The sequence below is a fragment of the Oncorhynchus gorbuscha genome, unplaced genomic scaffold (genome assembly GCF_021184085.1).
Source record: "Oncorhynchus gorbuscha isolate QuinsamMale2020 ecotype Even-year unplaced genomic scaffold, OgorEven_v1.0 Un_scaffold_3624, whole genome shotgun sequence".
NCBI classification, from domain to species: Eukaryota; Metazoa; Chordata; class Actinopteri; order Salmoniformes; family Salmonidae; genus Oncorhynchus; species Oncorhynchus gorbuscha.
The window spans coordinates 10,001-33,342 of record NW_025747822.1 but is presented as its reverse complement, the minus strand read 5'-3'; the positions used below and the strand labels follow the sequence as shown (position 1 = coordinate 33,342).

The window sequence follows — 23,342 nt, the reverse complement described above, 5'->3', positions numbered from 1 at the left end:
GTATATACTGTACTCTATACAATCTACTGCATCTTGTTTACATACCCTACATTACTTATCTCATATGTATATACTGTACTCTATACCATCCACTGCATCTTGTTTACATACCCTACATTACTCATATCATATGTATATACTGTACTCTATACAATCTACTGCATCTTGTTTACATACCCTACATTACTTATCTCATATGTATATACTGTACTCTATACCATCCACTGCATCTTGCCTATGCCGTTCGGCCATCATTCATTCATATATTTTTTTATGTTCATATTCTTATTCATTCCTTTACACTTGTGTGTATAAGGTAGTTGTTGTGAAATTGTTAGGTTAGATTACTCGTTGGATATTACTGCATTTTCGGAACTAGAAGTACAAGCATTTCGCTACACTCGCATTAACATCTGCTAACCATGTGTATGTGACAAATACAATTTGATTTGATTTGCATACACACACACGATAACATAATACACATGGATTTAGTACTGTAGATATGTGTTAGTGGTGGAGTAGGGGCCTGAGGGCATTCAGTGTGTTGTGAAATCTGTGAATGTATAGTAATGTTTTTAAATGGTATAAACTGCCTTAATTTATCTGGACCCCAGGAAGAGTAGCTGCTGTTTTGGCAACAGCTAACGGGGATCCATAATAAATACAAATTACACCATCACACCTCCTCCTCCATGCTTCATGGTGGGAACCACACATGCGGAGATCATCTGTTCAGCTACTCTGCGTCCCACAAAGACACAGCGGTTGAAACCAAAAATCTGAAATTTGGACTCCGGTCTAATGTCCCTTGCTCGTGTTTCTTGGACAAAGAAAGTCTCTTCTTCTTATTGGTGTCCTTTAGTAGTGGTATCTATGCAGCAATCATACCATGAAGGCCTGATTCATGCGTCTGTTACTTGAACTCTGTGAAGCATTTATTTGGGCTGCAATTTCTGAGGCTGGTAACTCTTATGAACTTATCCTCTGCAGCAGAGGTAACTCTGGTCTTCCTTTCCTGTGGCGGTCCTCATGAGAGGCAGTTTCAACATAGAGCTTGATGGTTTTTGTGACTGCACTTGAAGAAACTTTCAAAGTTCTTAAAATGTTCCAGATTGACTGACCTTCATATCTTAAAGTAATGATGGACTGTCGTTTCTCTTTGCTTATTTGAGTTGTTCTTGACATAATATGGACTTGGTCTTTTACCAATTAGGGCTATCTTCTGTATACCACCTCTACCTTGTCACAACACAGCTGATTGTCTCAAACTCATTAAGAAGGAAGTAAATTCCACGAATTAACTTTTAAAAAGGCACACCTGTTAATTGAAATGCATTCCAGGTGACTACCTCATGAAGCGGGTTGAGAGAATTACAAGTGTGCAAAGTCATCAAGGAAAAGGGTGGCAACTTTGAATAATCTAAAATTGAAAATATATTTAGATTTTTTGGCAACTACATGATTCCATATGTGTTATTGCATAGTTTTGATGTCTTCACTATTATTCTACAATGTAGAAAATAGTAAAAATAAAGAAAAACCCTTGAATGAGTAGGTGTGTCCAAACTTTTGACTGGTACGGTATCTATTTCTTAGTGTCAAGCTATCAATAAAAGGGGAAAGAAAAATGGTCATATGAGAGGGACTGAGATCTATTCATTTGATATAATTACATTTTAAAACCCTGGAAATGGATACGATAGGATAATGGGGAAAAAACGTCCACCAACGTTTTGGTCTCAATAGACCTTCATCAGTGTTTTACGGAGAGTTTAACAGAAAGGTTAACAGAGAGTTTAACAGAGAGGTTAACAGAGAGGTTAACAGAGAGCTTAACAGAGAGCTTAACAGAGAGGTTAACAGAGAGTTTAACAGAGAGTTAACAGATAGCTTAACAGAGAGCATAACAGAGAGGTTAACAGATAGCTTAACAGAGAGCTTAACAGAGAGCTTAACAGAGAGGTTAACAGAGAGTTTAACAGAGCACTTAACAGAGAGCTTAACGGAGAAGGTAACGGAGAGGTTAGCGGAGAGTTTAACAGAAAGGTTAACAGAGAGGTTAACAGAGAGCTTAACAGAGAAGGTAACGGAGAGGTTAGCGGAGAGGTTAACAGAGCACTTAACAGAGAGCTTGCCGGAGAAGGTAACGGAGAGGTTAGCGGAGAGATTAAGGGAGAGGTTAACAGAGAGGTTAACAGAGAGCTTAACGGAGAAGGTAACGGAGAGGTTAGCGGAGAGATTAAGGGAGAGGTTAACAGAGAGGTTAACAGAGAGCTTAACGGAGAAGGTAACGGAGAGGTTAGCGGAGAGATTAAGGGAGAGGTTAACAGAGAGATTAACAGAGAGCTTAACGGAGAGGTTAGCGGAGAGATTAAGGGAGAGGTTAACAGAGAGGTTAATCGCTTTCTTTTTCTTATTTTTTTGGAACAAACTGGTTGGGTTGGTTGGTTATTATTTTGACCTCATACTATTTGGTTAGTGTTTGGTCAGTATTCTGACCTGATACTATTTGGTTAGTGTTTGGTCAGTATTCTGACCGAATAGTATTTGGTTAGTGTTTGGTCAGTATTCTGACCTGATAGTATTTGTTTAGTGTTTGGTCAGTATTCTGACCTGATAGTATTTGGTTAGTGTTTGGTCAGTATTCTGACCTGATAGCATTTGGTTAGTGTTTGGTCAGTATTCTGACCTGATAGTATTTGGTTAGTGTTTGGTCGGTATTCTGACCTTGCTGACAGTGCAGTCCGCCGGTGCCCAAGGGGCAGAGACAGGTGTATCCGTCTGGAAGGGGTACGCAGGTGGAACCACGGGCACACAAGGGAGGGGGACGGTGTTCAGCGTCGCATACAGACACGGTCTCAGAGCAGAGTGCTCCCTTCCAGCCGAATGGGCACTGGCAGCTAGGAGAGAGAGGAACACATGGTTTAGGGTAACTGGCAGCTAGGGGAGAGAGGAACAAATGGGTTAGGGTAACTGGCAGCTAGGGGAGAGAGGAACACATGGGTTAGGGCAACTGGCAGCTAGGGGAGAGAGGAACACGTGGGTTAGGGTTACTGGCAGCTAGGGGAGAGAGGAAGACATGGGTTAGGGTAACTGGCAGCTAGGAGAGAGAGGAACACGTGGGTTATGGTTCTTGGTAGCTAGGGGAGAGAGGAAGACATGGGTTAGGGTAACTGGCAGCTAGGAGAGAGAGGAACACATGGGTTATGGTTCTTGGTAGCTAGGGGAGAGAGGAAGACATGGGTTAGGGTAACTGGCAGCTAGGAGAGAGAGGAACACATGGGTTATGGTTCTTGGTAGCTAGGGGAGAGAGGAAGACATGGGTTAGGGTTACTGGCAGCTAGGAGAGAGAGGAACACATGGGTTAGGGTAACTGGCAGCTAGGAGAGAGAGGAAGACATGGGTTAGGGTAACTGGCAGCTAGGAGAGAGAGGAACACATGGGTTAGGGTTACTGGCAGCTAGGGGAGAGAGGAACACATGGGTTAGGGTTACTGGCAGCTAAGAGAGAGAGGAACACACAGGTTAGGGTTACTGGCAGCTAGGAGAGAGAGGAACACACAGGTTAGGGTTACTGGCAGCTAGGGGAGAGAGGAACACATGGGTTAGGGTTACTGGCAGCTAGGGGAGAGAGGAACACATGGGTTAGGGTCACTGGCAGCTAAGAGAGAGAGGAACACATGGGTTAGGGTAACTGGCAGCTAGGAGAGAGAGGAACACATGGGTTAGGGTTACTGGCAGCTAGGGGAGAGAGGAACACATGGGTTAGGGTAACTGGCAGCTAGGAGAGAGAGGAACACATGGGTTAGGGTAACTGGCAGCTAGGGGAGAGAGGAACACATGGGTTATGGTTACTGGTAGCTAGGGGAGAGAGGAAGACATGGGTTAGGGTTACTGGCAGCTAGGAGAGAGAGGAACACATGGGTTAGGGTTACTGGCAGCTAGGAGAGAGAGGAACACATGGGTTAGGGTTATTGGCAGCTAGGGGAGAGAGGAACACATGGGTCATGGTTACTGGCAGCTAGGGGAGAGAGGAAGACATGGGTTAGGGTTACTGGCAGCTAGGAGAGAGAGGAACACATGGGTTAGGGTTACTGGCAGCTAGGAGAGAGAGGAACACATGGGTTAGGGTTATTGGCAGCTAGGGGAGAGAGGAACACATGGGTCATGGTTACTGGCAGCTAGGGGAGAGAGGAAGACATGGGTTAGGGTTACTGGCAGCTAGGGGAGAGAGGAAGACATGGGTTAGGGTTACTGGCAGCTAGGGGAGAGAGGAACATATGAGTTAGGGTTACTGGGGCAGCTAGGGGAGAGAGGAACACATGGGTTAGGGTAACTGGCAGCTAGGTGAGAGAGGAACACATGGGTTAGGGTTACTGGCAGCCAGGGGAGAGAGAACACATGGGTTAGGGTTACTGGCAGCTAGGGGAGAGAGGAACACATGGGTTAGGGTTACTGGCAGCTAGGGGAGAGAGGAACACATGGGTTAGGGTTACTGGCAGCTAGGGGAGAGAGGAACACATGGGTTAGGGTTACTGGCAGCTAGGGGAGAGAGGAACACATGGGTTAGGGTTACTGGCAGCTAGGGGAGAGAGGAACACATGGGTTGGGGTTACTGGCAGCTAGGGGAGAGAGGAACACATGGGTTAGGGTTACTGGCAGCTAGGGGAGATGTCATGAGGTTTACATAACATCAGAATAACTACTTATTGGCACAGACAGTGCTGGAAGTAGTGCTACAGGGGAGAGCAGAATGACATGGTAATACTGTAGTACAGGGGACTTGCTTATTACTAGTAATACTGTAGTACAGGGGAGGGCTTATTACTAGTAATACTGTAGTACAGGGGACTAGCTTATTACTAGTAATACTGTAGTACAGGGGACTGGCTTATTACTAGTAATACTGTAGTACAGGGGACTGGCTTATTACTAGTAATACTGTAGTACAGGAGACTGGCTTATTACTAGTGATACTGTAGTACAGGGGACTGGCTTATTACTAGTAATACTGTAGTACAGGGGACTGGCTTATTACTAGTGATGATCTACAGAGTCTACAGATGGTGATGATACATCTACAGAGTCTACAGATGGTGATGATACATCTATAGAGTCTACAGATGGTGATGGTACATCTACAGTCTACAGATGGTGTTGATACAGCTACAGAGTCTACAAATGGTGATGATACAGCTACAGAGTCTACAGATGGTGATGATACAGCTACAGAGTCTACAAATGGTGATGATACAGCTACAGAGTCTACAAATGGTGATGATACAGCTACAGAGTCTACAGATGGTGATGATACATCTATAGAGTCTACAGATGGTGATGATATATCTATAGAGTCTACAGATGGTGATGATACATCTATAGAGTCTACAGATGGTGATGATACATCTATAGAGTCTACAGATGGTGATGATACATCTATAGAGTCTACAGATGGTGATGATACATCTATAGAGTCTACAGATGGTGATGATACATCTATAGAGTCTACAGATGGTGATGATACATCTATAGAGTCTACAGATGGTAATGCTACATCTATAGAGTCTACAGATGGTGATAATACAGCTACAGAGTCTACAGATGGTGATGATACATCTATAGAGTCTACAGATGGTGATGATACATCTATAGAGTCTACAGATGGTGATGATACATCTATAGAGTCTACAGATGGTGATGATACATCTATAGAGTCTACAGATGGTGATGATACATCTATAGAGTCTACAGATGGTGATGATACATCTATAGAGTCTACAGATGGTGATGATACATCTATAGAGTCTACAGATGGTGATGATACATCTATAGAGTCTACAGATGGTGATGATACATCTATAGAGTCTACAGATGGTGATGATACATCTATAGAGTCTACAGATGGTGATGATACATCTATAGAGTCTACAGATGGTGATGATACATCTATAGAGTCTACAGATGGTGATGATACATCTATAGAGTCTACAGATGGTGATGATACATCTATAGAGTCTACAGATGGTGATGATACATCTATAGAGTCTACAGATGGTGATGATACATCTATAGAGTCTACAGATGGTGATGATACATCTATAGAGTCTACAGATGGTGATGATACATCTATAGAGTCTACAGATGGTGATGATACATCTATAGAGTCTACAGATGGTGATGATACATCTATAGAGTCTACAGATGGTGATGATACATCTATAGAGTCTACAGATGGTGATGATACATCTATAGAGTCTACAGATGGTGATGATACATCTATAGAGTCTACAGATGGTGATGATACTATCTATAGAGTCTACAGATGGTGATGCTACATCTATAGAGTCTACAGATGGTGATGATACATCTATAGAGTCTACAGATGGTGATGATACATCTACAGATGGTGAATTCTACTAAGAGTTATTATATCTTCACCAACTACATAACAGTTTGCAATTATTGGCTGAATGAATCCACTATTGCCTGCACTGTAGTGTATCTCATTCATTAACATCGAGTCCTAAACACACAGCTCCTTGCTCTGATGATGCTGTTCTCAGCAATACAGAGATAAGTCTCTCTTGAATGGAAAAAACGAAAACAAACTGATCTAGGATCAGGTCCCCCGTCCATATAATCTTGTTCATTATGAGCTAAAGGCAAAGCTGATTCCAAACACATGTTAGGAATCTGGACATGTATTCACAAAGCATCTCAGAGTAGGAGTGCTGATCTAGGATCAATTTAGCCTTTTATATCATAATGAACAAGAACACATGGGCATTGGGGACCTGATCCTAGATCAGCACCTGTAAAGGCTGAAATAGAATTCTCCACCTATCTCCTGGTCAACCCAGCCAACCATGATTAATAGGACTAACAGTGGTACAGCCATACCCATTCATTTGCCTCCATGTTGAGCAGTGATTTATGTCTCTAAAGCCTCTCATTTCTGGGATAATAACATTGATTACACCAGCCGGAGGAGGTCTGATGCCCACTAAGCCCTTGGTCTGACATGGAACATCAATACATGGTCCTGTTTTCTCAGTCTTGCCATAGAGATGGATAGAGGGAGCACTTGCCACAAAGACTGTTTTAGCGTGGGCATTTTCTGAGTCTCAATGATAGAAGGTTTATAGAAGAAACCACAAGCCCCCCCGCAACAGTACACTTCAATCGACCCTATATATGGTCCTGGTCCTGTGTAGCTCAGTTGGTAGAGCATGGCGCTTGTAACGCCAGGTTAGTGGGTTCGATCCCCCGTCCCATACGTAGAATGTATGTACACATGACTGTAAGTCGCTTTGGATAAAAGCGTCTGCTAAATGGCATATATTATATTATTTTTATATTATATGGCCGGCCTTAGCCTACATCTCTGGACAAGTCATATTATGCAGAGACGTCATTGTAGTCACTTAACTCAATAATAATAATACCACAGTCACATACCATGGGCTTCATGGGTTACTGTAAAGCACTTTGGGAGATATATTGTGGTAGAAAGGGCAATATAAATCAATCTGATTCATTGATTGCAAGCATAACAATGGGACATCCTGGTTTAAATAAAATAAAATAATCAATGAAAATGTAGTGTACATACTAGACAGAGGATCCAGAGTCCACACAGGTCCCTCCGTTTCTGCATGTCACCAGGGTGCAGGGTGTGACCCCGCACTGACCCACGCTACGGCCAGAGTTCGGATGACCCTCAGGCTTCCCCAACGCTATGAACTTCCCGTCTCTCCTCGTCCTAAACTCCAGATCAAATATGCAACCTGTAAAATAACACAGAAAAATCCACTAAACTGAGGAGACAAACAGTGTGTGTAATTAAGCAGACATTTCTCTGAGCTTCACATTGCTCAAATAGGAAAACCTTTGAAATCACAAAACATATAACTCATTGCTTCAGGGAAACAACAGCAGCATTCATTTTTAGTCTTCAAACTATCCATATTAGGACATCCTCGGAGTCAAAAGAAGCTGGGGTGACTGAGGATGTCCTAATATGGACACCGTACACAACATGACCACTCAAACTGTCTTTCTTTCTGTCAGAGAGAAGTCTTTCATTGTAGTTGACAGTGATCTAATGGGATGACAGTTTGAAGAATGCTGCTGTTGTTTCCCTGAAGCAATGAGAATCAACGGTAACAGAGCTGGATACACACACACACACACACACACACACACACACACACACACACACACACACACACACACACACACACACACACACACACACACACACACACACACACACACACACACACACACACACACACACACACACACACACACACACACACACACACACAACACACACACAGCCTTCAGAAGGTATTCAAACTTACAGACTTTTTCCACAGTTTGTTGTGTCACATATACATGCTTTGTCACTGGCCAACACACAACACCTCATAATGTTATGTTTTCCTACATTTTTACAAGTTAATACAAAATCAAAAGCTGAATTGTCTTGAGTCAATAAGTATTCAACCCCTTTGTTATGGCAAGCCTAAATATGTTCAGGAGTAAACAAGTGCTTAAGTCTGTGTGCAATAATAGTGTTTAACATGATTTTTGACACATCTCTGTACCCCACACATACAATTATCTGTAAGGTACCTCAGTCAAGCAGTGAATTTCGAACACAGATTCAACCACAAAGACCAATGAGGTTTTCCAGTGCCTTGTAAGAAAGGCCCCTGCTGATAGATGGCCAAAAAACAGTCATTGAATATCCCTTGCAGCATGGTAAAGATATTAATGACACTTTGGATGGTGTATCAATACACCCAGTCACTACACAGAAACAGGTGTCCTTCCTAACTCAGTTGCTGGAAAGGAAAGAAACCACTCAGGGATTTCACCAATGGTGACTTTAAAACAGTTACAGAGTTTAATGGCTGTGATGGGAGAAAACTGAGGATGGACCAACAACATTGTAGTTACTCCACAATACTAACCTAAATGACAAGAGTGAAAAGAAGGAAGACTGTTTTGCAACATGGCACTAAAGTTACACTACAAAAAATGTGGCAAAGTAATTAACTTTTTGTCCTGGATACAAAGTGCTATGTTTGGGGCAAATCCAATACATTATTGAGTACCATTGTCCATATTTTCAAACATAGTGGTGGCTGTATCATGTGTATGCATGTAATCATTAAGGACTGGGGAGTATTTCAGTATAAAAAATACACTGAATGTAGCTAAGCACAGACAAAATCCTAGAGGAAAACCCCGGTTCAGTCGGCTCCTCACCAAACACTGGGAGATCAACTCACCTTTCAGCAGGACAATAACCTAAAACACAAGGCCAAATCTACACTGGAGTTGCTTACCAAGAAGACAGTGAATGTTCCTGAGTGGCCGAGTTACAGTTTTGACTTAAAGCTATGGAACATCTGTGTCAAGACCTGAAAAGGGTTATCTAGCAAGGAGCAACAACCAACTTGACAGAGCTTTAACATTTTTATAATATATATGATAATAATAATATATGCCATTTAGCAGACGCTTTTATCCAAAGCGACTTACAGTCATGTGTGCATACATACATTCTACGTATGGGTGGTCCCGGGAATCGAACCCACTACCCTGGCGTTACAAGCGCCATGCTCTACCAACTGAGCTACTGAAAAGAATCATGGGCAAATGTTGCACAATCCAGACATGGAAAGCTCTTAGAGACTCACCCAGAAAGACTCACAGCTGTAATCGTTGCTAAAGGTGCTTCTACAAAGTATTGACTCAGGGGTGTGAATACTTACGTAAATAAAATACACTACATATACAAAAGTATGTGGACATACAATTACATTCTAGAGATGATTCTGTGCTTTCAACTTGGTGGCAACAGTTTGGGGAAGGACCTTTTCTGTTTCAGCATGACAATGCCCCCGTGCACAAAGCCAAGTCCATACACAAATGGTTTGTCGAGATCGGTGTGGAAGAACTTGACTGGTCTGCACAGAGCCCTGACATCATCCCCATCAACCACCTTTGGGATGAATTGGAATACCGACTGTGAGCCAGGCCTAATCGCCCAACATCAGTGCCCAACCTCAACAATGCTCTTGTGGCTGAATGGAACCAAGTCCCTGCAATAATGTTCCAACATCTAGTGGAAAGCCTTCCCAGAAGAGTGGAGGCTGTTTATACCCATGATTTTGGAATGAGATGTTCACCGATCATGTAGTGTATTTCTGTATTTCATTTTCAATACATTTGCAAACATTTCTAAAAACATGTTTTCACTTTGTCATTATGTGGTATTGTGTGTAGATGAGCGAGAAAATAATCTATTTAATAAATGTTGAATTCAGGCTGTAACAACAAAATGTGGAATAAGTCAAGGGGTATGAATACTTTCTGATGGCGCTGTGCACACACACATACTTAAGTGATTTTTTCATATATTTTTTTACAAAGCCAGAAAAAATGAAGAGTACTATTTCCCCGTTGTGTTGGGGAAATGATCATGGTGTCATGATAATGACTTCATGGTAATGACTCCCCGATAATGACTTCATGTTAATGACTTCATGTTAACGACTTTGTGATAATGACTTCACGATAATGACTTCACGATAATGACTTCACGGTAATGGCTTCATGATAATGACTTCATGTTAATGATTTCACGATAATGACTTCATGTTAACGACTTTGCGATAATGACTTCACGATAATGACTTCACGATAATGACTTCACGATAATGACTTCATGATAATGACTTCATGTTAATGACTTCATGTTAACGACTTCACGATAACGACTTCACGATAATGACTTCACGATAATGACTTCATGTTAATGATTTCGCGATAATGACTTAATGTTAATGACCTCACAATACTGACTTCATGATAATGGCCTCATGTTAATGACTTCACGATAATGACGCCGCGATAATGTCTTCACGATAATGACTTCGCGATAATGACTTCGAGATAATGACTTCATGGTGATGACTTTGTGATAATGACTCCATGTTAATGATTTCATGATAATGACTTCATGCTAACGACCCTGCGATAATGACCTCATGATAATGCCTTCATGATAATGACATCGTGATAACGACTCCATGATACTGACCTCATGATAATGACTTCGAGATAATGACTTCATGGTGATGCCTTCGTGATAATGACTCCATGTTAATGATTTCATGATAATGACTTCATGATAATGACTTCATGTTCATGTTTGTGTATAGTTAGGGTAAGGTTTATTGTAATGTGTATTAACAAAAACACAAAGAAAATGGGTCACTGAAAGTTTGAGCCAGTCATTGAATATTTATATTAAGGGTTGGAAATAAAGGATTTGCTGTAATTCACTCTCTGCATATCTCTCTCCATTAAATGGTCATTTTACATAATTTGCAAGGATGAAATCTCTGCATAGACTAGCAGTTAGGTTATATCCAACATAATACGAGGATTCTGAATTATTTTCACACGAAAGCACATTCACCCAAATTCACTCTCTCCATCCTGTGATTTATATTCTTTACTGCAACAGGGGAAATATTATGTCTACTACAACAAGGGAATATTCTGTCTACTACAACAGGGGAAATGTTCTGTCTACTACAACAGGGGAAATATTCTGTCTACTGCAACAGGGGAAATATTCTGTCTACTGCAACAGGGGAAATATTCTGTCTACTACAACAGGGGAAATATTCTGTCTACTACAACAGGGGAAATGTTCTGTCTACTACAACAGGGGAAATGTTCTGTCTACTGCAACAGGGGAAATATTCTGTCTACTACAACAGGGGAAATATTCTGTCTACTACAACAAGGGAAATATTATATCTACTGCAACAGCGGAAATATTATATCTACTACAACAGGGGAAATATTCTGTCTACTGCAACAAGGGAAATATTCTGTCTATTGCAACTTGGCTAGACACACACCATCTCTGCACTGTGCGCAGACCCCGTTCTCGCTCTCTCCACAGCATTAGTCATTGGAATAAACAGGACGCTGTGGAAATGTCATGTTCACGCAGGAATTATCATGACATGATGCCGTCTCTAGCTCTGCCGTGTGTGTGTGTGTGTGTGTGTGTGTGTGTGTGTGTGTGTGTGTGTGTGTGTGTGTGTGTGTGTGTGTGTGTGTGTGTGTGTGTGTGTGTGTGTGTGTGTGTGTGTGTGTGTGTGTGTGTGTGTGTGTGTGTGTGTGTGTGTGTGTGTGTGTGTGTGTGTGTGTGTGTGTGCGTGCGTGCGTGCGTGTTTCCAGGCCTGTTACCTTCGATTCTCATTGCTTCAGGGAAACAACAGCAGCATTCATTTTTAATCTTCAAACTGTCATCCCATCAGATCACTGTCGTCTACAATGAAAGACTTTTGTGTGCGCATGCATGTGTGTGTGAGTGGCCAAACTGCAAGTATATAATGCCGTCAACAATTTCAGATGGTTGAAGAGGATTATGAGGGTTATGTTTGCCATTCGCTAAGAGAGGACGATGTGGGTGACGTTTGGTATGACATAAGAGGACGATGTGAGGGACGTTTGGTATTAGATAAGAGGACGCTGTGAGTGACGTTTGGTATTAGATAAGAGGACGATGTGAGTGACGTTTGGTATTAGATAAGAGGACGCTGTGAGTGACGTTTGGTATGACATAAGAGGACGATGTGGGTGACGTTTGGTATTAGATAAGAGGACGATGTGAGTGACGTTTGGTATGACATAAGAGGACGGGTGACGTTTGGTATTAGATGAGAGGACTATGTGAGTTTGGTATTAGGTAAGAGGATGTTGGTGATGTTTGGTATGAGATAAGAGGATGAGGAGGGTGGTGTTTGGTATTAGATAAGAGGATGATGTGGGTGATGTTTGGTATGAGATAAGAGGATGATGTGGGTGATGTCTGGAATTAGATAAGAGGATGAGGAGGGTAATGTTTGGTATTAGATAAGAGGATGAGGAGGGTGATGTTTGGTATTAGATAAGAGGATGAGGAGGGTGATGTTTGTTATTAGATAAGAGGATGAGGAGGGTGATGTTTGGTATTAGATAAGAGGATGAGGAGGGTGATATTTGGTATTCGATAAGAGGATGAGGAGGGTGATGTTTGGTATTAGATAAGAAGATGAGGAGGGTAATGTTTGTTATTAGATAAGAAGATGAGGAGGGTAATGTTTGGTATTAGATAAGAGGATGAGGAGGGTGATATTTGGTATTCGATAAGAGGATGAGGAGGGTGATGTTTGGTATTAGATAAGAAGATGAGGAGGGTAATGTTTGGTATTAGATAAGAGGATGAGGAGGGTAATGTTTGGTATTAGATAAGAAGATGAGGAGGGTAATGTTTGGTATTAGATAAGAGGATGAGGAGGGTGATGTTTGGTATTAGATAAGAGGATACTGTAGATTACACTGAGAAAATTATGTTTGAGCTAACAGAGTTCAGGTTGTGTCCTAAATGGCACCACATTCCCTATACAGGGCACTAATTTCTGGTCAAAGGTAGTGAACTATATAGGGAATATGTTGCCATTTGAGATTCAACCCATATTGATGTCCAATCAGTCAGATCTAGAGTATCAACACCTCACATACTGTTAGAACAGCATATGCAATGAATAGACGAGCATTGTTTTAAAGGCCTAATATTTCAATGAATAGACTAGCATTGTTTTAAAGGCATTATTTTTTTAAAGTCATGGACTATTCATGTCAAAACCAATGAGTTAATATAACAGTAACCTTTGACCATCTGAAGTAACTTCTTATCACTGGTGTTGAAGCTAAAATTAATGCCAGTCCCTTCAACCACTTAAACATCAATAAATTACAAAACTCTCGGTGCAAACTTTGTTTATAATTTGTTTTCGATAAGTAAATCCCACCTATAAGAAGATGAAAAGTTATTTCTGACAGTCTGATGGAAGGGAATCAACACCAGGCAGCTCTGAATGCCTGAGGCATATAGAAATCTAATCAAAATACAAACGGATGCTAAAGCGCAAACATTTAACAAAGGTAAAAACCAACCAGTGTGTGTATTATCTTAATGTGTCACAGTTTGATGAAACGAGAGTCTGTAAGATATGACCTTTAGTTATTATGATAAAGCCATTGTCGAAGTCTAAAGAAAAACATTACAGTAATATCTTGTTAAAATCTCATTAAACATCTTGCCATCATGAAATTGGACATAATTGTTCTATTTTTAAAATCTTTAAAAAAAAACATGCATATATTTCACACTTAAATGTATCTTTTATTACCATCTGGTTTAGGGCAAGCTGTTGGCATGCTATGTATTTATTATTATTATTATTATTATTATTATTATTATTATTATTATTATTATTATTATTATTTTATTATTGTGTTTAACAAAGGTAAAAACCAACCAGTGAACAATCAAGTCAACACAGTTTGATGAAGAACAACACCTGTAACACAGCTGATGGAGAACAAAGCCATTGTCACAGCTGATGGAGAAAACATTACAAATATCTTGTTAAAATCAAAACATCTTGCACAGCTGATGGAAATTGGACATAATTGTTCTAAAAAGCTTTGAAAAACAACATGCATAATTTCACAGCTGATGGAAATGTATCTTTTAACACAGCTGGTTTAGAACAAGCTGTTGGCACAGCTGATGGAGAATTATTACCTAACACAGCTGATTAGAACAATTATTATTCAACACAGCTGATTGAGAACAACAGCAACACAGCTGATGGAGAACAACAAGTCAACACAGCTGATGGAGACAACAAGTCAACACAGCTGATGAAGAACAACACCTCAACACAGCTGATGGAGAACAACACCTCAACACAGCTGATGGAGAACAACACCTCAACACAGCTGATGGAGAACAACAAGTCAACACAGCTGATGGAGAACAACACCTCAACACAGCTGATGGAGAACAACACCTCAACACAGCTGATGGAGAACAACACCTCAACACAGCTGATGGAGAACAACACCTCAACACAGCTGATGGAGAACAACACCTCAACACAGCTGATGGAGAACAACACCTCAACACAGCTGATGGAGAACAACAAGTCAACACAGCTGATGGAGAACAACAAGTCAACACAGCTGATGGAGAACAACACCTCAACACAGCTGATGGAGAACAACACCTCAACACAGCTGATGAAGAACAACAAGTCAACACAGCTGATGGAGAACAACACCTCAACACAGCTGATGGAGAACAACACCTCAACACAGCTGATGGAGAACAACACATCAACACAGCTGATGGAGAACAACACCTCAACACAGCTGATGGAGAACAACAAGTCAACACAGCTGATGGAGAACAACACCTCAACACAGCTGATGGAGAACAACACCTCAACACAGCTGATGGAGAACAACACCTCAACACAGCTGATGGAGAACAACACCTCAACACAGCTGATGGAGAACAACACCTCAACACAGCTGATGGAGAACAACACCTCAACACAGCTGATGGAGAACAACACCTCAACACAGCTGATGGAGAACAACAAGTCAACAACAGAATATGAATTACTTGTCTATGCATTCAACCCCTTTCCCCAACTCATTTTACTAGCGTTCTCTCCAGTGGTTGGACTTGTACATCAAACTGCCTTATGCTACAGAAAAAGGCAATATATCTCCTGCCCTATGGGCCATTGTATCTGGACAAGGCTACTCACGCTAGAGAAACAGGAAATAGTTATCATGCCCTAGGGCCATTCTGTCTGGGACAAGGCTACTTCATTATCCTGTGATCCAGTAAGAAACAACATGGCCATAACAAACACATCTCAACAACAAACTTAGCTCAACGTAACAACAAACAAACACATCTCAACGTGGCAACAAACACATCTCAACATGGCCATAACAAACACATCTCAACAACAAACTTAGCTCAACGTAACAACAAACAAACACATCTCAACATGGCCATAACAAACACATCTCAACAACAAACACATCTCAACATGGCCATAACAAACACATCTCAACATGGCCATAACAAACACATCTCAACATGGCCATAACAAACACATCTCAACAACAAACACATCTCAGCTCAACGTAACAAACAAAACAAAACAAACATCTCAACATGGTCATAACAAACACATCTCAACATGGCAACAAACACATCTCAACATGGCCATAACAAACACATCTCAACATGGCCATAACAAACACATCTCAACATGGCAACAAACACATCTCAACAAACAAACACATCTCAACATGGCCATAACAAACACATCTCAACATGGCCATAACAAACACATCTCAACATGGCCATAACAAACACATCTCAACGTGGCCATAACAAACACATCTCAACATGGTCATAACAAACACATCTCAACATGGTCCAAACACATCTCAACAAAAACACATCTCAACAACAAACACATCTCAACGTGGCCATAACAAGCATAACAAACAAACACATCTCAACATGGCAACAAACACATCTCAACATGGCCATAACAAACACATCTCAATGTGGCAACAAACACATCTCAACGTGGCCAAAACAAACACATCTCAACATGGCCATAACAAACACATCTCAACATGGCCATAACAAACACATCTCAACATGGCCATAACAAACACATCTCAACATGGCAACAAACACATCTCAACGTGGCAACAAACACATCTCAACATGGCCATAACAAACACATCTCAACATGGCAACAAACACATCTCAACGTGGCAACAAACACATCTCAACGTGGCCATAAAAAACACATCTCAACATGGCCATAACAAACACATCTCAACATGGCCATAACAAACACATCTCAACATGGCCATAACAAACACATCTCAACATGGCCATAACAAACACATCTCAACATGGCCATAACAAACACATCTCAACATGGCCATAACAAACACATCTCAACATGGCCATAACAAACACATCTCAACAACAAACACATCTCAACATGGCCATAACAAACAAACACAAACACATCTCAACATGGCCATAACAAACACATCTCAACAACAAACACATCTCAACGTGGCCATAACAAACACATCTCAACATGGCAAACAAACACATCTCAACGTGGCCATAACAAACACATCTCAACAACAAACACATCTCAACATGGCAACAAACAAACACATCTCAACATGGCCTTAACAAACACATAACAAACACATCTCAACATGGCCATAACAAACACATCTCAACATGGCAACAAACAAACACATCTCAACGTGGCCATAACAAACACATCTCAACAAACAAACACATCTCAACATGGCAACAAACACATCTCAACAACAAACACATCTCAACATGGCAACAAACACATCTCAACGTGGCCATAACAAACACATCTCAACATGGCAACAAACACATCTCAACGTGGCCAAACAAACACATCTCAACATGGCAACAAACACATCTCAACAAACAAACACATCTCAACATGGCCATAACAAACACATCTCAACAACAAACACATCTCAACATGGCAACAAACACATCTCAACAACAAACACATCTCAACATGGCCATAACAAACACATCTCAACATCTCAACGTGGCCATAACAAACACATCTCAACAACAAACACATCTCAACAACAAACACATCTCAACATGGCCATAACAAACACATCTCAACAACAAACACATCTCAACATGGCCATAACAAACACATCTCAACATGGCCATAACAAACACATCTCAACATGGTCATAACAAACACATCTCAACATGGCCATAACAAACACATCTCAACAACAAACACATCTCAACATGGCCATAACAAACACATCTCAACAACAAACACATCTCAACATGGCAACAAACACATCTCAACGTGGCCATAACAAACACATCTCAACATGGCCATAACAAACACATCTCCATGTGGCCATAACAAACACATCTCAACATGGCCATAACAAACACATCTCCATGTGGCCATAACAAACACATCTCAACATGGCCATAACAAACACATCTCCAACAAACACATCTCAACATGGCCATAACAAACACATCTCAACATGGCCATAACAAACACATCTCCATGTGGCCATAACAAACACACCCACTCTGCGCTGGTGTCTTTCTCTCTGGTTAGTTTGTCATTATTTGATTAGCAGGTGTAAATGAATTGACCCAGGACTTGTTTAGGGATACAGCAGTAGCAGAAGTGTCTTTGTGTATATCCCAAACTGCACCCTATTCCCTGTAAAGTGCACCACTTTCGACCAGGGTCCATTGGGTAGTGCACTATGTAGGGAATAGGATGCCATTTTGGATGCAAACTACTGCTAATGCTGTAACCCTAATCATGTTCTGTGTTACTTCATTTAAGCTGGACTCTGGTCAAAAGTAGTGCACTATGTAGGGAATAGGGAGACATTTGTGTGCCAGCTGTAGTGTCTTCCTTCCCATAGCCACCTAGTCTGTCCACAGGGGTGAGAGGATGTACCGATAACTGGTAGACAAGTGTTCACTGCCAGCCATTAGGACTGCAGGATGATCACACACACACACACACACACACACACACACACACACACACACACACACACACACACACACACACACACACACACACACACACACACACACACACACACACACACACACACACACACACACACACACACACACACACACACACACACACACACACACACACACACACACACGTCTGATTAGTTGTCATTATGTGTCTAACAAAAAGGCTAAAGCAACATGTGATCTACCAGGCCCTGGGCTCTGGCTGCTTTCTGGTTACCTGCATGGTTGGACCACAGTACAGCACAACTACTGTGCATACGTGCGTGGTGTGTGTGTGTGTGTGTGTGTGTGTGTGTGTGTGTGTGTGTGTGTGTGTGTGTGTGTGTGTGTGTGTGTGTGTGTGTGTGTGTGTGTGTGTGTGTGTGTGTGTGTGTGTGTGTGTGTGTGTGAGAGAGGCTGATTTTCATTCCAAAGCGTGTATGTTTATCCGGAGATGAATGAATCATTGGGATGTTTGTTCAATAGAACCAAACAGACAGACGGGTTACGTCCCAAACAGTACCATATTCCCTACTTAGTGCACTACTTTTGACCCCCATTCAGCTCTGGTCAAAAGGTAGTGCACTATATTTGGGACGCAGCATGGGAGATTGCTCCTGTCTGCATATATAACCACCAAAAGGAAAAATACTTGTTCACCTTCATTTAAAGTACAGTGATCTTTCACAATAACAAGGCATCATCGTCATCATCATCATGACAATAACCACGGTGGAGGCAGCAGCATCGTGTGCCTTAACAACTTGTGATGATATTCATATCTGTTATTATCATTACTGTTAGTTATGGAGGTGATATCCCCACCACGCTGCTCCACTCGCATTAGCAATCACAATCAACACTATACTCAGGGTGCTCGGTCCCAAATGCCACCCTGTTGCCTATACACTGCACTACTTTTAAACCAGGACGCTAATAGGGCTCTGGTCAAAAGTAGTGCAATATATAGGGAATAGGTTGCCATTTGGAATGTAATCATAGGCTTCATTAAGGGTCAGCTGGGAGCCAATAGAATTGATTCTGATTATGACAACCGTAATCTGGATGGTGCCCTTGTCTGACTGACTTATGGGCCAAATGGGATTTGCAGAGAATGCATAACTTTACAGGCGTGAAGTGATTAAAGGGACAATCTATGATTCAAAAACAGCTAAACTGTTAACCAGCCACTGTTTTTGGTAAACAGCTGTGGGATGGGGCTGGAGAAATGTAAAATTCATAGACGAAGCTATGGATGCAAGGACTGACCATCCATGAGATCAAAGTGAAGTTTGAATCATGTTTTGAAGCTATACAGAGTTTTGTTTACAATTACAGCATTTACAAACAATGCATTAAAAACAAGCTTATATTTGGGGGTTCTGGTGGGGTACGGCAGTTGAACTAAGCTCATGAGGCATTTATAAGTTATATTCCTCAACACTCAATGGCTATATATGATCAATTTAAAAGCTTAAAAAATAAACGTACCAATCCCCGATTGCCCCTTTAAAGGATGCAGGCACAATCAATGTTTGGTCTGACTGCTCTATTCTAACCTCATCTCCCCACTCTGAATGGTATTGCACTCCCTCTAACTGTCTGTCTGTCTGCAACTAGCCTGTCACTATGCTGCTGCCACTGATCTCCCCCCTCTGACTGTCTGACTGTCTGTCTGTCTGCAACTAGCCTGTCACTATGCTGCTGCCACTGATCTCCCCCCTCTGACTGTCTGACTGTCTGACTGTCTGCAACTAGCCTGCCACTATGCTGCTGCCACTGATCTCCCCCCTCTGACTGTCTGACTGTCTGCAACTAGCCTGTCACTATGCTGCTGCCACTGATCTCCCCCCTCTAACTGTCTGTCTGTCTGCAACTAGCCTGTCACTATGCTGCTGCCACTGATCTCCCCCCTCTGACTGTCTGACTGTCTGCAACTAGCCTGCCACTATGCTGCTGCCACTGATCTCCCCCTCTGACTGTCTGTCTGTCTGTCTGCAACTAGCCTGTCACTATGCTGCTGCCTGCAACTGATCTCCCCCCCCTGACTGTCTGACTGTCTGCAACTAGCCTGTCACTATGCTGCTGCCACTGATCTCCCCCTCTGACTGTCTGACTGTCTGCAACTAGCCTGTCACTATGCTGCTGCCACTGATCTCCCCCTCTGACTGTCTGTCTGTCTGCAACTAGCCTGTCACTATGCTGCTGCCACTGATCTCCCCCTCTGACTGTCTGACTGTCTGCTGTCTGCAACTAGCCTGTCACTATGCTGCTGCCACTGATCTCCCCCTCTGTCTGTCTGTCTGACTGTCTGCTGCAACTAGCCTGTCACTATGCTGCTGCCACTGATCTCCCCCTCTGACTCTGACTGTCTGCAACTAGCCTGCCACTATGCTGCTGCCACTGATCCTGATCTCTCTGACTGTCTGACTGTCTGCAACTAGCCTGTCACTATGACTGCTGCCACTGATCTCCCCCTCTAACTGTCTGTCTGACTGTCTGCACTGTCTGCAACTAGCCTGTCACTATGCTGCTGCCACTGATCTCCCCCTCTGACTGTCTGACTGTCTGTCTGTCTGCAACTAGCCTGTCACTATGCTGCTGCCACTGATCTCCCCCTCTGACTGTCTGACTGTCTGTCTGTCTGCAACTAGCCTGTCACTAGCCTGTCTCCCCTCTGACTACTGTCTGCAACTGCCACTGATCTCCCCCTCTGACTGTCTGACTGTCTGCAACTAGCCTGTCACTATGCTGCTGCCACTGATCTCCCCCTCTGACTGTCTGACTGTCTGACTGTCTGCACTGATCTACTGTCCTGTCTGCAACTAGCCTACTGCTGCTGCCACTGATCTCCCCCCTCTGACTGTCTGACTGTCTGACTGTCTGCAACTAGCCTGCTGCTGCTACTCTACAGACGTCGAGGCCATGTTACAAACACTGTGAAAAATGTTGTTGTAAAAAGGTGTTTATATTCATTTTATCAGTTAAATTTTATACTCACTATAGTCAGTAGTGGTGGTAGTAGTTACTTATAGTGGCAATACTATAGTCACTGTAATGTCTTGCCGTGAAAGCTGTTTGAGTACCTGTGATGTCTTACCTTGAAAGCCATTGCGAAACCTGGATCCGAGGGGCAGTAGTTCAGGAGTATATTCATTATATCCTCCTACAAAGACTTGGCTTTGCGCGTTGAGACCTGCCAGGTGGCCTGGAGAAGAGCCTGTCCTGTTTCTCTGTCCGTCCACCTGAAAGGATACAGAAATGATTCAGTACACCATACTCAGGCTCTGCCTTGATGGATCCACAAAGACAACACTCCTATTATAGCAGGCTGTCAATGGATCAGCAAAGAGAAGACTCCTAATATAACAGTCTGTCAATGGATCAGCAAAGAGAAGACTCCTAATATAACAGTCTGTCAATGGATCAGCAAAGAGAAGCCTCCTAATATAACAGTCTGTCAATGGATCAGTAAAGAGAAGACTCCTATTATAGCAGTCTGTCAATGGATCAGCAAAGAGAAGACTCCTAATATAACAGTCTGTCAATGGATCAGCAAAGAGAAGACTCCTAATATAACAGTCTGTCAATGGATCAGCAAAGAGAAGACTCCTAATATAACAGTCTGTCAATGGATCAGCAAAGAGAAGCCTCCTAATATAACAGTCTGTCAATGGATCAGTAAAGAGAAGACTCCTAATATAGCAGTCTGTCAATGGATCAGCAAAGAGAAGACTCCTATTATAACAGTCTGTCAATGGACATATGAGCTTAGATTCCAGTCACAGACCTCTGACCTCAGAATGGGAACAGTCATGTTTTCAGATGACAGTGCATTAAGGAACCTTTTTACAAAATGAAACATATCCTAAAACATCCAAGAGACTCACACTATCGATTACACATTATTTTCAGGGGTAGAAAGATACTGAAAAAGCAAAGCACCTTTAACCATCCTGTTCTCTTAGATCTGCCAAAGTTCACAGTGTGGATATCGATCTCACGGTTCAGCCGGTCGCTGACCATGGTTCCCACACCAGATCCAAGGTTGAACTTGTGAACAATTCTGCCATTCCGAACCCCCAGAACTAGGAAGTCATCTCCATCAATGCCTGTAACCATATAATTAAAATATGAAACTTACACATATACAGTGGGGCAAAAAAGTATTTAGTCAGCCACCAATTGTGCAAGTTCTCCCACTTAAAAAGATGAGAGAGGCCTGTAATTTTCATCATAGGTACACTTCAACTATGACAGACAAAATGAGGGAAAAAAATCCAGAAAATCACATTGTAGGATTTTTAATGAATTTATTTGCAAATTATGGTGGAAATAATAGTAGGGAGAATGATTTATTTCAGCTTTTATTTCTTTCATCACATTCCCAGTGGGTCAGAAGTTCACATACACTTAATTAGTATTTGGTAGCATTGCCATTAAATTGTTTAACTTTGGTCAAACATTTTGGGTAGCCTTCCACAAGCTTCCCACAATAAGTTGGGTGAATTTTGGCCCATTCCTCCTGACAGAGCTGGTGTAACTGAGTCAGGTTTGTAGGTCTCCGTGCTCGCACACACTTTTCAGTTCTGCCCACAAATGTTCTATGGGATTGAGGTCAGGGCTTTGTGATGGCCACTCCAATACCTTGACTCTGTTGTCCTTCAGCCATTTTGCCACAAATTTGAAACTATGCTTGGGGTCATTGTCCAGTTGGAAGACCCATTTGCAACCAAGCTTTAACTTCCTGACTGATGTCTTGAGATGTTTCTTCAATA

The 23,342-nt window shown here is 42.0% G+C and overlaps 1 protein-coding gene across 1 annotated transcript in view; it reads right to left on the bottom strand.

The window, feature by feature from the left end:
• Positions 1-1,601: 1,601 nt before the first annotated feature.
• Positions 1,602-23,342, bottom strand: part of LOC124028012 (protein eyes shut homolog) — a 24,992-nt gene continuing 3,251 nt past the window's right edge. The window contains exons 2-6 of the mRNA XM_046340170.1: positions 22,510-22,676; positions 21,665-21,809; positions 7,615-7,789; positions 2,731-2,903; positions 1,602-1,606 (exon numbers count right to left, since the gene is read on the bottom strand). Of these exons, the coding sequence (XP_046196126.1) occupies positions 1,602-1,606; positions 2,731-2,903; positions 7,615-7,789; positions 21,665-21,809; positions 22,510-22,676 (665 nt within the window). The remainder of the gene's footprint in view (positions 1,607-2,730; positions 2,904-7,614; positions 7,790-21,664; positions 21,810-22,509; positions 22,677-23,342) is intronic.